A 16694-nucleotide genomic window follows, 5' to 3' on the forward strand; every position below is an offset into this window, starting at 1 on the left:
CCCCAAAAGTTACATCAATGTCCTAACCCCTAGTGAATCAGGCGTGAATGTGATCTTATTTGGAAATAGGGTCTTTGCAGATGGAATCAAGTTAAGATGAGCTCATACTGGAGTAGGATAGGCTCTAATCCGACACACTGATGTACAGGGGAGATGGCTTGGAAGGAGAGACTGGAGTGATGCGGACACAAACCAAGGAACACCTGGGAGGGCCAAAGACTGGAAAAGGTAAGGAAGGCTCGATCCTCCCCTAGAGTCTCTAGAGGGACTGTGGCCCTGCTCACACTTTGAGACTTCTAGCCTCCGGAACTGAGAGAATACATTTCTTTCTTTTAAGCCACCCAGCCAATTGGTGGTACCTTGTTATGGCAGCCATGGGAAACTAACACACCCTGTTTGATTTTCCCCACATCTCTGACACGGTACACGTTTACAGTCAACCCCCACTGTGAGCAGGTGCCCTATTTGTGAATTAGTCCACTTGTTAAAATGTATCTGTGATGCCACAAACTCGCAGCACTTCCACGGACGTGCGCAGAGTGGCAAAAACGTTGAGTCGCTAAGGCGGCGCCCTTGTGCCGGAAATGAAGTAACCTTTTGGGGGTCTATTTAGTGCCACGTGTCTCGCATTTTTGTGCTTTTGTTGATTTCACTGTTTTATTTTTCATAGTTTTTTTTTTTTTTAATTTAATTTTTGGCTGTGTTGGGTCTTCCTTGCTGAGCGCGGGGCTTTCTTTAGTTGTGGCAAGCCGGGGCTACTCTTCCTTGCAGTGCGCGGGCTTATTGCCATGACTTCTTTGGTTGCGGAGCGCGGGCTCTAGAGCGCAGGCTCAGCAGTTGTGGCGCACGGGCTTAGTTGCTCTGCGGCATGTGGGATCTTCCCGGACCAGGGCTCGAACCCGTGTCCCCTGCATTGGCAGGTGGATTCTCAACCACTGCGCCACCACGGAAGCCCTGATTTCTCTGTCTTAAATAAATGGGCCCCAGGTGTAGTGCTTTGTGCTGTCTCAAGTGCTTAAGCACAAGGAGGCTGGGATGTGTGCCTCATGGAGAAAACACGGGTTAGAGAAGTTTCACTCAGCAACGAGTTACAGTGCCGTTGGCCGTGAGTTCAATGTTAACGAATCAGCACTATGCATTAAGTGAGGTGTCTTTAAACAGAAACACACATAAAACAAGGCGATGTCTTGACGGCTTGACAAAAACGTGACCAGAGGCTGGCAGGATGCCAACCCTATATTTTCCCCCAGGAGCGATGGTTCAGTATTTGCTAATTCCGTGTTCCCAGAGACCACAGAACCTTACCAGGAATGATACGGATCGCCTGTGTTTGGTTGAACTTTTTCACTGTCTGCCTTCTCCACCACCAAGCTGGCCCTCCCAGGACAGGCACTTGTCTTGTTCAGCTGCACCCCTGTGCCTGGAACAGGGCCTGGCGCCCAGGAGGGGCTCACATATGTATGCGGACTAAGTCCTCGCAATCCCCCTCTCCACCCACCTGTCGCCCCTACCCCCGCACTCCAAACAAGTCCCCGGAGACCCGAAAGCAAAGGGGGCCGGGGGGGCGTCAGTACAGTTTTAAAAAAAAGGATCGTTTTTTAATTTACAAGAGTTCTAAATGTACAGAATTCTCCTTTAAAAAAATCGTTATACACAATAAATACAGTACAAAAAAATTTATCTTACAGTACTAGTTTTGTCTCCAAGATTTCGAAATCTGGCGTGGGTGGCTGGGGGGGGGGCGGGGAGGAAGACCCCGGTTTCCTGTTTTGGAGGTGCTCGGATTTCGGTCGAGGGACTGGAGGCTTCGCAATCTCTCGTTCTCATTCGAGCGCACACAGAGGGACATAGGACACGGAGCGGGGCGCACACACATGGATGGGACACAGCCGCCCGCGGGCACAGCGCTCCCAGCTGGGGGTCCCCGCATGCAGGCTCACGCCGCCCCTCCCGTGCGTTTCCTCTCTCGGCCTGTGGGGGGCGGTGGCGAGAGGCTGAGCGCAGCTCGCAAGGACCCTGCCGGCTCTGAGCGCCCTCCACGCAGGGATCCGTGAAGCCGCACGGACAGGCCCGGTACCCGGAGACGCGTGAGCAGCGGGGACAACCAGGAAGCCCTCATCCCTGGCAAAAGCGCACGTGTCCCCCGGTGGAGGGGCGGAGTGGGCAGGTAATGGGAAGAAATAGGAAACGACACACCAGGATTTCCCCCTCCTTTGGCAGGGGGACAGTTTACATTACAGCCCCTCCCCGAAATCCACGGCCCCCACCCAACAACCCGGCGGAAGCAGGAGGCGGGGGACGAGGCCTTTGTGACTCAAATAACTTAGGCAAGAAAAACTCAAGGGGTCCCCGGCTCGTGTTCCCCAGGAGGCTGAGGTCGGACGCCCGCCCGGCTGCCCCCCTCCCCCCTCCCCCCTCCCCGCGGCGTCCCTGCGGAGCGAGGGGACAGGGAAGGGAAGACCAGCCCGGTGTTATCTGTTCAACGTCCTGGCGCCGAGGCCACCGTTGTGACTGGAGGGCGGGTAGGCCTCCGGCCTGTGCAGGGGCGTCGGGGAGGCGGGCGTGACGGCCGCCGGGGCGGCGTGTGGGTACGGGGGAGCGGGCGTCCGGCCGGGGGCCTGCTGGAGGTTCAGGATGCTGTCGATGGCGCTCTGGAGGTGCTCCGTGAGCGTGTCGTCCTGCGGGCTGTCGCTGGAGAAGCTGGCCTGGTCCACGTCGGGCGACTCGGACTTGCGCCGCTTGGCCGGGGGCAGCGGGGGCGCCTCCCAGCCGGGCTCCCGGCTGCCGCTGCCCTGCCCGGCGCTGGCCGCGGGCTCGGCCGGGGCGCCCTTCAGCATGCGCTGGTACAGCTCGTCCTCCACCGCCGCCAGCTCGCGGATGAGCCCGCTCGTGGCCTCGTCCACTTTGGCGGGCAGCGGGGCCGGGCTGCCACCCCGGGCTCTGCCCGCCGCCGCCGCCGCCGCCGCCGCCTCGGCCGCCCCGCCGCCCGGGGCCTCCACGTTCTCGCGGTAGGTCTTGCGCAGGGGCAGGCGCGGGCAGTGGGGCGCCGGCGGCGGCGGCTTGCGGTCGGCGGCGGCCGGCGGCGGCGGGTGGTCCACCGTGCCGTTCATGTGGCCGGTGGCGGGGGGCGGCGGCGGGGGCCGGGGCGGGGGCTCGGCCGCCTTCAGGGCGGCGGGGGGCGGCGGCGGGGTCTGGTGCACCGGGTCCAGGGCTGTGTTGTGGACGACCTTGCTGAGTCCGGCTTCCTGTTTGATCTTGAGCTTGAGGCCGATGCGGCTCCGGGCCTCATAGGTCTTGATGGGCGGGCGGTTACGGGAAGGCATCGGGCCGTCCTCGTCGGCGTCCAGGGAGGAGGCAGCGGAGGACAAGGAGGACGAGGACAGGGAGGAGGAGGACGCCCGGGCCCAGCTCACGGAAGCGGAGCCGCCCGCCCCACCGTGCCGGATCACCAGCTTGGTGGGCAGGTGCAGAGGGGGTTGGGTCGGGGCCCCAGACGCTGAGGACGGTGATGGGCCGTGGCTGGGGAGCCGGTGTCCCTCGGAAGAGGCGGCGATGGGGAGGCCGAGAGAACGCGAGGAAGACACATACTCATCTGCAGGAGAAGGGGGCCGAGAAGACCCAGGGGGTTAGGGAAAGCACGAGGCGCCTGCAGAGCAGAGCTGAGAGGAGCCGGCGTACACTGGGCGCCTACTACCTGCCAGGCCCGGGGCTAAGCCCTTGACCCATCAAGTCCTAAGGACATACTGCGAGGTAGGACCCTTTGCCCAATTCCCAAGTCCCCCCCCCCCCGGTGCGCAAGCACAGGTCAGCACCGGAGAGTGGACGCCACCTTAACTTCTGCAACCCAGGCACCTTGCTTGCTTCACCCCAGTCCTGGCTCTGCTCCCCCGCTTTTCTATCCCCCGGGGGTGGCAGAATGTTCCCTCCATCCAGGCCAGGATCGAGGAGGTGAAATGCACACACGGTGACGGAGGAAGAGGAACATGAACTCAGCTTTCTGTGGTTTCAGAGCCGGGAGCACTCGGCAGGAAGGCGGGGCTCGGGCGCCGCCCAGTGGTGGGGTGAGGTAAGGCCACGCACCCCGCTCCCGCCCCAAGTCTAATTCGGCGGCTCTGGCACTGGACACTACGCGGGTAGGAGTGGGGGACCCCGCCTCTCTCCCCTCTCACCAGGCTTCTCCTTGGCCAGCTGCTTGTCCAAGGCCAGCGTGGTCTTTTCCTCCTGAATGAACATTCGGTCGATCATTACCATCTCCGCTGAGGGGCTCACCCTCTGGGGGGGGGGGGAGAGAAGACAAGATGCGCAAGTGAAGAGGTGAGGTGGGGGAGGGGACGCGAGCAAGCGGCACGGATGGCAACACATTCCAAACTGTCCTTGTGACCCCACCCAGCCCCCCTCCCTCTTCTTGCCCAGAGGCGGTGAGGGGAAAGGGGCAGGGTCCCCCGGGGAAGAAGGTGACGGCCACCCTACCCGGGACTCCTCCAAGAGCAGGAGGCGGTATTTATTGAGCATGGCCTGGGTGCGTTTCAGCAGCTGCGTGGAGACCGTCTCAAACTCCTCGTCCACTGTGGAGGAAGAGAAGGGGTCCGGAGGCCCAGATGTTGGGGACCTAGGGACCCGCGGATGCGCACGGAGCTGGGCGCATCCTGACCCACAGTCAAGGGCGCGTGCAGAGTTGCACTAGCATCTGCTCCTTGGCACCCTCTTCAGTCCTCACCACCCGCCTCCACACGCCGGGGACAGGGTGGGGAGAGTCCCAGGGGAGGCCTCACCTTTGTGGTAGTCGTTGGGGGAGGGCAGGGCACCCTGGTAGACGTGGTAGGGCAGGAGGCGATGCAGGGCGTCCTCAAAGGAGGGAAAGGCCGTCTTGTAGTCAGGGTGCAGGACGGAGCCCTGATGTTTGTGCAAATGCTCCAGGAAGCTGAGGGGTGGGGAGGACACCACACACACACACACATACACACACACACCGAGCTGGTGGTGAGGCCAGGAGACAGCAGATCCTGGACCCTGAGCCCCAGGCCACAAGGCAGAAAACGACGGGGCACGGAAAGGAACGCTGGGGGAGTGCGTGTTAACGGGTGCCGAACGTGCCTGTTCTGCCTCAGTGCATCTCTGGGCACAACCAAAGGCAGCAGGCTCTATCATTATGCCCATTTTACAGGTGAGGAAACTGGGGTTCACAAAGGTGAAGTCCCTGACCCAAGGCACCTACAGCGAGGAAGAGGAAGCGCTGGGAGTCAGAGGCCAGAGCTTGAGACTCAGCCTCCATGCAATACCGTCTCCTGCCACCTGGGGTCAGCATGTCCCCGCTCTGCCTCTGACCCAGCAGCAGGCTTGGGGAGGCGGGCAGGGAGGTGGGGCCCCTGGTCGGTTGGTTGATAAGATCCTGTTCTCTCAATGCGCTGTTTTCTTGCCCAGCACGTAAACATTATGTACGGATGTACGTAATACACCAGACATAATGTCCCACCAGACATGCCTGGCTGTACCCTGTGCTCTAGACCAGCAGCCCCCGCACACCACAGACCCGGCCTGGCACAGGACTGGGTACTGTATGAGGACCGACACGACCAACACTCAGTGGAAGGAGGGCAGAAGAGGGGGACAGAACGCAGGCACGCCGCCTATCCACCCAAACATCGGATCAGCCACGCACGCACCAGTCTGATCGCCACCCGTCCGTCTATTCACCCGCCCAAACGCTCATCACCCAGCCCCTGATAAGAAGCGCTGCCTGCCCCAGGCCTGTTTGAGATGCTGGGGGTGCAGAGGTGACCAAGTCACGCCGAATCCCTCCCTCTTGAAGCCAGCAGCCTAGCCGGCTCATGAATGCTCCTAATCCAGCCTCACCGAATCCTCACCCATCACCCTATTATCACTACTATTCCCACCCCACTTCCTAGAGGGGGGAAGCTGGGAAATGGCACTGCCCAAACCACAGGGCTGATGAGAAGTGGAGGGACAGCACGGGGTGGGGAGGCTCAAGGACCGGGCACCGAACTCACCAGGCTTCTTTGCTGGGCTGAAGGGGAGGTGGTTTCTTCAGGCTGCTCAACTTGCTCTCATACTGCGGGGTGGGGGGGGGGGGGAAGAGGCCAGTGAGAGGTACTGCAGCGGAGGAGCCTTCCCTTGGCAGCCTGACCCTCTCTAGCCCCCAGCCCGGGACAAAGATGGGAGGGGGCCGACGTCGCCCGGGATGGGGTCCTGGTCCCAGCTGCAGGACGCCCTGCCCCTCACATTCAACCTGCGGGGAAGACCCGGGCTGGATCCAGGGGCGGTACACGGTGAGGAGAGGGTGACAGGTAGGCTCGCGCCCTCGGCGCCCTCTGCCTGGGTCCCCTCCAGCCCCGTATCCGGCCTGGGTCTCTCGGCCTCCGCCTGGCGTCTCCCTCCCCGCCCACCAAACGGCCCTTGCTTCCCTCGTCCCTTGTCCGGCATCTGATTTGCACAGACGCTTCTCATTTTGCCTAAACCTCTCTCTGGACTTCCCTTGCTCACGCGCGGTCTTCCCTCTCAAGCTCTTTCGAATCTTGGTCTCCGCCTCGGTCTCCCCGCGACCCCGCCCACTGCCTCGCCCCTCCGGTCTGGGCACCACTATCCTAGTTCCCCAACCCCCCCCCCCCGCAACCTGCCCCCGCATCTCCACTGCCCCCGTCCGACTCAGCGTCTCACTGCCCACCCCGCCCCGCCCCTCCGTCTAGGGTCTCACCCCACCTGTCGGGAGCCCATGCAGCCCCTCCTCCTACAGTCAAGCGCTCACCTGCTCCAGTCCCCAGTGACTGTCTGGGTTCTCACTCAAGCCACCTCTCTTATCATCACCCTGTCCTTTTGGTGTCCGGGAGGGGTCTCTGTCCAACTATCTCCGTCTCCCGTGCCCCGCCCAGACCGTCCAGGTGCCTCACCCATCGCCAGGCTGCGTCTCATCTGCTCGTCTCTGTCTGCCGGTCAGCACCCCCTGCCCCTCCGGCCCCCGTCCCGGTTTCCCGGCGAAGTCGCTCGGGCCCTAGCCCTCCACTCTGGCGGCCCCTTACCTGCAGCCCGGAGGACTTCCCTGGCCCAGATGCAGCGGCCTTGGCCACAGTCAGGGTCGGGAGGTTGCTGGCAAAGGCTTTGCTCTCGGCGGGAAGCAGAGGAGGGAGACCTGGGGGCGAGGTGGGGCAGACAGGGCTCAGGGGTCGCTGGCACGAAGGCGCCTCCGAAGACGCGACCCTGCACCCCTCACTTCTCTGCTTCTTTGGCTTCGGTGGCTGTGTCAGCCCTGCAGGGAGTGCCCCCTGGAGGGACATCTGGAGAGACGGCCCTTCCTCCTCCCACCTTCCCTGTCCCGGGAGGTCGGGGTGACCCCTTGGGCTCACGCCCCCAGGCTCTGCCCTAACCCATCCTCCCCGGCCCTCAGCCCCCCTCCCACCCACCCACCTTCGGGCCCCCCAGCTCTCGTGCGTGGGCCACCTCTCCCCTACCTGCAGTGGCCACGGGCGCCGGGGCCGGGGCATGGCTGGGGGCGGTGGAGGTCCCAGATGGGGCCTGCCCGCTGACCAGCCCTGAGGCGGTGGGGCTGCCGAGGGGCCCCAGGCTGGCGGAGGTCTGCGGGGCGGCGGGGGCGCCCACAGCCTTGCTCTGGAGAATGATTCCGGACGGCACCTGAGGAGGGCGACAGGTGGCTGGGGGGCACACGCTAGGAGTGGGGGCGGCCAGGAACCAGGGCTGGGGGCGAAGACAAAGCCATGAAGTGCCAGGGGCTCCAATGGGACTGAAGGGGCGGGCGGGGCGGGCGGGGGGCCGGTCCCTGCCTCCGATTACCTGGTGAAATCTCTCGAGAAGAGCCTTCGGCTGGGGCAGCGCCGGGAAGGGGGTGGCCACCATCTGGAAGGTCCGAGGAGGCGGGGGCGGGGGCGCTGCGGGCTCGGGGACCAGGTGGAGGGTCGGAGGGGGCGTGGGGGACTTGTGGGGCCCCTGGCCAGGGGGGAACTGGAGCTGGAAGTCAGGCGGCGTGGGGGCTGGCAGCCTGGAGGACGTCTCGGAGGAGGAGGCCACGACAGAGGAGGTGGAGGCTGGGGCCAGCGGCCCCTCCAAGGGCTGGGATGGGGGTCGCAGAGGGGGCTGCGGTGGGCCTGGGGCAGGGGGGGCCGGCGTGCTCACAGGTGGGGGGACGCCCAGCTGGTTCTGGATGACAAAGATGCTAGGCAGGGTGGGGGGGGCCTGGGGCGGAGGGCAAGGGTGCAGGGCGGGCTCTGAGGGCGGGCGGGACAAGCTCTGGGGCTGCGAAGGGGGGCGCGAGTGGGGGCGGGAGGGCGGGCGGGAAGGGGGCCGCGGGGGGTGTGGGGAGGGCAGGTGAGGGCTGTCTCCCAGAGGGGCCTGGTGAGGTAGTGATGGGGAGGAGGAGGGGCCTGGGCCCTTCAGCGGAGCCGCCGCTGGGATCTGGGCAGGGGAGGGAGGGAGAGGGGAGGGGGCGGGGGTCAGAACCAGCCTTGGCTCCCGTTGCCCCAAGACACTGGGGACCCCGGCCGCTCCCACCAGAAGCCCCCCCTTCTTAGCCACCCCTTGTCCTGAAAGGACCCCACCACCCTTCCCGCCTCACCGCTCCACCCGTCCCCCTCCAGCCCTCACACATCCACCTACCTCCTTCCCTCAACCCGCCCCCCACCTTCCCCCACACCGTCTGTCCCCACCTCCCCCTTCCATCCACCCCCCCACACACCTCTGCCCTCCGACCTCACCCCCCTCCCCATGTGCCGCCCCCAGTCCCCCCCCCCATGAAGGCGAGCTCTGCAGGCTTTGGGGGTAGCAGCGTAGGAAGCGGTGGCGGCGGCGGGGGCACCACACCAGCTGCCCAGCGGGTAGGCGGGGGCCGGGACGCGCGAGCACAGCAGCAAGGGGAAGGGAGGCGGCCAGGCGGGGGCAGCGTTCCAGCCGCCGGCCCGGCCCCACCGTCCAGCTAACCCAGGAAAACAGATGCCAGCGCAGACACTGCGGCTGCGTACTGGGGCGCGGGGCTGACGGCCGAGGAGGGCACGGCTGGGGACTAGGGGATCCAGGGAGGCAGGGGTAAGGACTGAAACTGAGGGTCAGGGTCAGGCCCCTCCGGACACCAGCCCAGGAGTTATGGGTCCCCTTCTAAGTGTCCGTGGCCGCTGCCTCCGTGTGCCTGGGTGGCCGTGCTGCACGCCTACCTGGGAGCCACGTGAGCCTGCAGGTACGGGCGTGCGTGTGTGTGCGCACGCGTGGGCACACGCATGTGTCAGACTTGCACACGCAATCCGGGCACTAGTTCTGTAACACGTACAGTGACCTCGCCTACAACACACCTCAGCCAGAGCGCCTTAGCCCTCTGCACTCTCTTCCCTCAGAGGTCACCTCCCCAAGAACCATCACCTCGGCAGCTACTGTTGAACCAGCCAGCACCACCCGGGGACCTGACACTGAGCTGGCGGCGCCTTTCTGCTCACCGTACCCCCCACGGTGCACACGGATCCAGAGTGCACGGCTGGGAGCTTGTACCCACGCATGTGGTCTCTCCACGGTCCCGAGAGCTGTGATGATATTGGACCCATTTCACAGATGAGAAAAATTGAGGCCAGGGAGCCAAGATTACTGGTCGAGTCTCGGACAGGTGCTCCTCGTCTCCCTGGCTTATCTACACCACCCAGTGAGTGACTTCCAAGCTGAGCAAGGAGGACTCATGCTCAGAGGGCTCAGGGGACTTGCCCAAGGCCACCCATGGCTGCCACGCTCCAAAGCTCGGGCTCTTTCCTTCAAGCCTCCAAAGTGGGCCAACTGACAATTCCGGAGTTATGGCTTGCTTTAAGCCTCCAAGCTTGACCCTGAATAACTTCTGGCAATTCAAAGTTACACCAACTAAACCTATCAACCACTCTCTTATGTCCCCAAAGGCTTGCCACCTCTAAGGAGGTGTCAGAAGCTTGGACCTTGGCTCTCAAGGGGCTGGTGAGATTGTCACCTGGACAACGCTCTGGAAGGCGGTTTGATCTGGTGGTTCTGAAAGATCCTCGAGTTGACCTGGTAATCCCCCCTCCAGGAATCTGTGGTAAGGAGCATTCAGGCGCATGCTCACGGGGCTGGCCACTGTGGGACTATTTGCAATAGAGAAGGTAGGAGAAGAAACCCAATGGCAGCAGCAGGTGAGTAGCTAAAGTGAGTAAGGGTGAAGGGAGCCGTCCCACTAGACACTCCCCCCGCCCCCGCCACCAAGCACAGGCTTCCCAGGGCTTGGTGAAGTGGCAACACAGATGTGCCAGATGCTAAGTGAGATAAGGAAAATGATCCATGACACGATCACCGGACAACTGGCTAGACTGCATCATGGACAGTGGATTTGATAACCGTACGGTCTCACGGCTAGATTTGCGGAATTCGATAACTCTTCTGTGATCGAATAAGAGAATGCTCTTATTCTCAAGGGCTGAAATACTATGCTAAAATATTAAGGGGTAAAGAAGCATGATGTCTGCAATTTACCCTCAAATGAGTCAGGAAAAAAGAAATGTATACATGCTGAGAGGGCTACAGCTAGAGCGAACGCAGCCAGATATTTACAGTGGGTAAATGTGGCGGGGCAGCCAGATTCTGAGACGGCCCCCAGCGATCCCCTCCTCCTTGTATTCAGTCTCCCACACGGTATCAGGGTTGGTCTCTGGTCAAAAGTGGCCAAAAGAACTCAGGAGAAGTGACCACACGTCACTTCCAAGATTAGGTTATACTATAAAGAAGACTGTGGCTTCTATCCTGGGTGATCTCTTTCTGTTGGATCAGGCAATTGGGGGAAGCCAACTGTACAGCATGTTATGAGCTGCCCTTCGGAGAGGCCACAGCCTCAGTTGTCTCTACACAGGCCCCCCCTCCTGCCAGCAGTTGCACGAGTGCACCATCTTGGAAGCAGATTCTCCAGCCGGGTCAAGCCCTCATATCACTGCAGTCCTGGTTGATACCTTGACTAGAATCACCCAAGAGATCACTAGCCAGGACCTTCCAGTTAATCTGCTTCCAATTCCTGATCCTTAGAAACCATGTGAGATAAGTTAATGTCTGTTGTTTCAAGCCGCTACATTTGGCGGGGGGGGGGGGGGGGGGGGGGGGGGTAATTTGTTACACAGCAATAGACAACTAATACATCTGGCCAGAGAGTAAACTCTCACGAGTATTATTCCCATGTACTTAGTCTTATAAATTTGCTGTATGTTTGAAATGATTTTAAAATGAAAAGTTTAGGGAATTCCCTGGCAGTCCAGTGGTTAAGACTCCGCACTTTCACTACCAAGGGCACGGGTTCAATCCCTGATTGGCGAACTAAGATCCTGCAAGCCGCCATGGTGCAGCCAAAAAAAAAAAAAAAAAAAAACGAAAGAAAGAAAGAAAAGTTTAAAAGTAAGCAAAAAAGTTTAAAAATTAAAGAAAGAATCTCATCCTCATTAAAAATACAGAGATAAATACTCACACACTCCCCCAAAACCAAGTCAAAAGCCAAATGACATACTGGGGGAAAGAGTTGCAACTCATAGCCTAGACAAAGCTCATCTCTCTCACATACAAAGAGCCTCTAGAAATCACAAAGAATAACAAGCAGTGAGAAAAAAGGGGCAAAGGAGATGATGAGACAGTGCGCAGAAAAAGAAACACAAGAGGCTGAAATATTTCAAGAGATGTTCAACCTCACTTGTAATAAGAGAGACGCAAATCAAAACGCCCTATGGAACCATGTCCAGGCATCGCATTAGGAATAAGCCGTATGTCTCATAAAGACACTCGTGCATTGCCTTTGGGGGTCTAAACTGGCACCATTTGCTACAGCCTCAGAGGAATGCAATTTAGCAGCAGCTGTGCAAATTCTAAGTGCACCTGTGCTTTGAACCAGCAAACAGGCTTCCGGGAAGTGACCAGAGAGATATGCCTGCACATGTGGGAAATGACAGGTGGAGGAGTTGTTTACTGCAGCTCTGTGTGGAGGACCAGAGCCTGAACGTGGTCTATCGCGCATCAGGACAGCACTTCTGGGGATGAATGCTCGTCCATCCCTATCTGTACAGAGGAACACTTCTCCACTGTAACAAAGGGCCAAGGAAACTCCTCATGCACTGCCCAAGTAAGCGGATAATGTGCTACCTGCTGCAGAGACAGAAATGTAAACCCATATTTGCACGAGGCTGTATATACACAGAGCTGGAAGGAGATACAAAAAGTAAGTGCTGAGGCTATAGGGAAGGGCCGGGGGCTGGGAATGCAGGCATGGGGTGGGATGCTTTTCCCCGTACTTTAAAAATGCTTTTTCAGGCTTTCCTGGTGGCGCAGTGGTTGGGAGTCCGCCTGCCGATGCAGGGGACGCGGGTTCGTGCCCCGGTCCGGGTGGATCCCACGTGCCGCGGAGCGGCTGGGCCCGTGAGCCGTGGCCGCTGAGCCTGCGTGTCCGGAGCCTGTGCTCCGCAACGGGAGAGACCACGACGGTGAGAGGCTCGCGTACCGCAAAAAAAAAAAAAAAAAAGCTTTTTCAGGATTGAACCATGTGACTATAATACCTAATGTCAAAAGGACAAATGTTTTAAATGGATGGGAAGAACAAAAAGCAAGGCCAAAAGGAAACGTCATCCCCAAAATGTTACCAGTGGCTTCTGCATGCTGGTATTATGGTTGATTTGTTTTTCTTCTTGGTTCTTTTCTGTATTTTCTAAATTCTCTAAAGAAGCATGAAATTATTTTTATAATCACTTTTTTTTTAAGCTCCCACATGAGTGGACTGTTTACTGAGAGATTCCAACTGCCCGTGAGGAGATGGGAAGATGCTCGATTGCCGCAGAGAATGAGAGAGAAGCACAGGAGGAGGAGCGCATTTTTCCGCCTGGCTGCTGACCTGGGGTTGAGGAAGCTGTGGGAAAAGGCCTTCGCTGGCACAGACCTCATAGAGGAGCAACTGGTTTGGCCCATAACATGCTTGGGAAGCACTTACAGTCAACCCTCTGTATCCATGGGGACTGACTCCAGGACTCCCTCGGATACCAAAATCCAAGGATGCTCAAGTCCCTTATATAAATGGCACAGTGTTTGCATATAACCTCTGCACATCCTCTCGTACATTTTAAATCATCTCTAGATTGCTTATAATATCTAATACAATGTAAATGCTATGTAAGCAGCTGTCTGAGAGCAGCAAATTCAATTTTGCTTTTTCTGGAATATTCTTCCCCGAGTATTTCTGACCTGCAGTTGGCTGAATCTGCGGATGCAGAACCTGTGGATGTGGAGGGCTGACTGTATACCCTCTGTTCCAGAAATTCTATTTCTAGAAATTTACCCCATGCGTATTCTCATGCGTGTGCAAAGCCCGATACAAGAACAGGTAGGGGAGTGTGGTTTGTTACCAACTTCACGGGAAACCACCGTAAGTATTCATGAACAGGGGACTGAATAAACGGAGCCTTGTGTGTCTACGTAACGAAATGAAGACATCAAAAGGGTTGGCAAACTATGGCCCAGAGGCCAAACCTGGCCTGCCACCCGCTTAGCCGACCATTCTGTATGACCCGCAAGCTAAGAATCGTTTTTACATTTTTCAATGGTTGAAAAGAAGTCAAAAGAAGAAGATTTCCTGACTTGCGACACTGACAGGGGATTCAAACCTCAGTGTCCATAAATAAGGTTTTATTGGAACACGTCCATGCTCATTCATTTATCTAGAATCTAGATCTAGAACTGCTGCTAGGCTATGATGACAGAGACCTGCAAAGCCTAAAATGTTTCCTATTGGCCCTTTGTGGAAAATTCACCCGGCTTCTTTCACGCTTGCGGGACTTTCAACATGCCCGGCCCTGTTCAAGCACTTTACATACATTACTTATCCCTCACAACAGCCTATGAAGTAGATGCCGTTATCATCATCCTTATTTGACAGGTCAGGAAATTGAGGCACAGAGCGGTAAGGGACTTGGCGGAGGTCACAGAGCCTGCTAAGTGACAGGGTCGGGAGCAGAGTCCCTGTTCCTAAGCTCTCCTAACAACAACCCTCCGGGACAGTGGTTTTCCAAGGCACCCCCAGTGCCCATCGGTAATGGCTCTCCCTTTGCTCTCGCCGAGGGGTGCTCAGCAACGGGCGGGTGCTCATACGTGTGGCTGGGTTCCTTCCTCCATTCATTTATTTTACAAATGCCCACCAAGCGTCTGCTGCAGGCCAGGCACTGTTCGGGGCGCTGGGGAGACGGCAGGACCTGAACGCACACAACTCTCTGCCTCGTGGACTTTACGTTATAGTGGAGAGTACGCATGTGTTACAGAGAGGCATTTACGTTATAGTGGAGACAGGAAACAGGGAAAACAGGCAGCCTGGTCAGAGGGTGGTCAGTGCTATGGAGAAATGCAAAGCAGGGAAGGTGGCAAGGGAGGGCCGGGAGGAGTCGGGAAGGTGACCGACTTGTCCTGGTCTGTCCGGGACCGTCTCAGTTTTAAAACTGAAAGTCCCGTCTCCCGAGATCCTCCTCGGTACTGGGTAAACTGGGCTGGTTGGTCACCCAAGGAGCGAGCCTAGACAAGCACCTGCAGGGTGCACAACATTAAAGTGGCAGCGTACACGTGTCCTGGCCTGGCTCTCAACCACAGCACTCGGAAAAAAGGCTCCTACCAGCCCCACGTTCCAGCTGAGGACGGGAGCTCGCGAGGCACGCAGAGGGGACTGCCCTTGGCCCCAGCGGCCCAGGCCCGGTCCGACCACTCCGGAAACAGTGCTTCCAACCTGAGTCTCTCATGGGCCAGGAGGTCCCTCGCCCCTCCCCTACTCCTGCCTGGTTTTGCTCTCTGGGTAGAGATGATCTGAGGACATCCTGGCCCCATGTCCCTCTGGACTGACCCATAAACACAATAGCTAAAATAATAATAATAATAGCAAATATTTACGGAGTGCGTACCCTGTGCAAAGCACATATTAACTGGTTTACTTGTCCTAACAGACCTATAAAGAAACTATTATTCCCATCTTCCAGATGAGGAAATCAAGGCTCGGCAGTTACAGGGACTCGCCCAGGGTTAGCACAAGGCCTGACACATACGTAGTGCACCCCTTTCCCTAAACAACTGTTGATGGAATGAAGAAACTAGTTGCTTCAAGTCACATGGTGAGTAGCAGAGCCTGAGAATGAAATCATGGCTGTTTAAGGCCAAGGCCCAGCTGATTTCTGCCTTCCTGGACCTCATTCATGTTATTCCCTCCTCTTCCTGCCTACCCTAATCCACCTACCCACTGGTCCTTTTCGAAGGAGTACAACATCCATCCCTCCAGAATAAAAAGGTGGCCCACCCTAACCTGTCAAATGCTGATGTGCTAATGACTCATATGAGACAAAGGCTAATTTCTCTAATATGTAAAGAGTTTCTACAGATCAACAAGAAAATGACCATCACCCCAAATCTGAAAATGGCCAAGGATATGAACAGACAATTCCGTAGAAAGGAAAACACAATAGCTCTAAATCTATAAAAACCTGTCCCACCTCATTTACCGTAAAACAAAATGCATATTAAATCAAAACAAGATACTATTTTCACCTATCTGATCAGCCAAGTTCAATATTGCTGAGGGTGGGGGCAAAAAGGCACAGATCATATATTGCTGATAATCTGTTAAACCAATTTATACTCCAGAGCAATTTGGCAATATCTGTCAAAACTACAAATACAGTTGCTCTTAGACCTGGAAATCTCCTTTTAAAGAACTTATCCTACAAAGCGACATATGTAGAGTTCTTCTTTGCAACCTTGTTCATCCAGTTAAAGACCGAAAGTGACCTAAATTCCCAACAACAACTGTTTAAATAAATAACAGTACCTCCACACAATGGAATACTATGCAAGAATGAAGTACAGTCTCCAAGATGAACTTTTAAATAATGAAAGGAGCAGAATGCATGCAGAGTACGCTATCACTTTGGTAAAAACGGAAGGGAAGGAATCCAGTTGTCATTTTGCTTGTCTATGCGTGGGAAAGGAGTGCAAGAAACTGCCTTGGGAGGGAAAGCAGGAGAGGGGGCTTTGATCTAGACCTCCTGGTATCTTCCTTAAAATGTGAGCTACCTGAATATTAGTTATCCAGATAGGAAAATGATCATTCTAGGACCTAATCCATTTCCTGCTGTGTGGATCTTGTGTCCCTGACTAGAGTGTGGTCTCAAGCATCCATGACTGTCCGGAGACCCTCAGGAAACATCTGGGGAGCCAAGGAGAGCACCGTTTCCCAAGCCAGCGAGACAGAGAGGCAGGCAGGGCAGCCAGGGAGCGAGCGGAGGGAGCGGGGAAGGGGGGCGAGGGGCAGGGCTGGTCTGCGCCGGGACAGAGGCTGCTGGGGTTCGTCTACCTGGGGGGCCGGCGCCGGGGAGGCCTGGCTGTCGGGGGCCTGAGGGCCAAGGCCGGCTCCTTTGGTGACGGGGGTGGTCAGGGCTGGGTCTTGGGCGGGAGGCGGGGCGCTGACTATGACCGAGGCGGGCACGGAGAGGTGGGGGCCCTCTGTGGAGAGGGGCTGCTGGCTCCTCTCCTGAAACAGGCAGCCCGCACAGGGTCAGAGGCCATCCCCACGGACGGACCCGCGGCCTCCCCACCCTGACACCCCACCCCCCACCACTGATGCACCAGGGCAGCGGGTGGTGGGAACCGGCTGGGGGGCACCAAGGCCGGGGGCGGGGAGGGAGCCCCAGGGTCTAGGA

The 16694-nt window shown here is 57.9% G+C and overlaps 1 protein-coding gene across 5 annotated transcripts in view; it reads right to left on the bottom strand.

The window, feature by feature from the left end:
* Window positions 1-1571: 1571 nt before the first annotated feature.
* Window positions 1572-16694, bottom strand: part of BICRA (BRD4 interacting chromatin remodeling complex associated protein) — a 79294-nt gene continuing 64171 nt past the window's right edge. For all 5 annotated transcript variants that reach the window (XM_067018444.1, XM_059045730.2, XM_059045727.2 and 2 more), the window contains 9 exons: window positions 16349-16525; window positions 7804-8421; window positions 7464-7644; window positions 7035-7144; window positions 6009-6070; window positions 4773-4921; window positions 4471-4565; window positions 4170-4272; window positions 1572-3592 (listed from right to left, as the gene is read on the bottom strand). In XM_067018444.1, the coding sequence (XP_066874545.1) occupies window positions 2472-3592; window positions 4170-4272; window positions 4471-4565; window positions 4773-4921; window positions 6009-6070; window positions 7035-7144; window positions 7464-7644; window positions 7804-8421; window positions 16349-16525 (2616 nt within the window). In that variant the 3' untranslated portion in view covers window positions 1572-2471. The remainder of the gene's footprint in view (window positions 3593-4169; window positions 4273-4470; window positions 4566-4772; window positions 4922-6008; window positions 6071-7034; window positions 7145-7463; window positions 7645-7803; window positions 8422-16348; window positions 16526-16694) is intronic.

This window comes from Kogia breviceps, chromosome 18 (assembly GCF_026419965.1).
Source record: "Kogia breviceps isolate mKogBre1 chromosome 18, mKogBre1 haplotype 1, whole genome shotgun sequence".
In the NCBI taxonomy this organism is placed as follows: Eukaryota; Metazoa; Chordata; class Mammalia; order Artiodactyla; family Physeteridae; genus Kogia; species Kogia breviceps.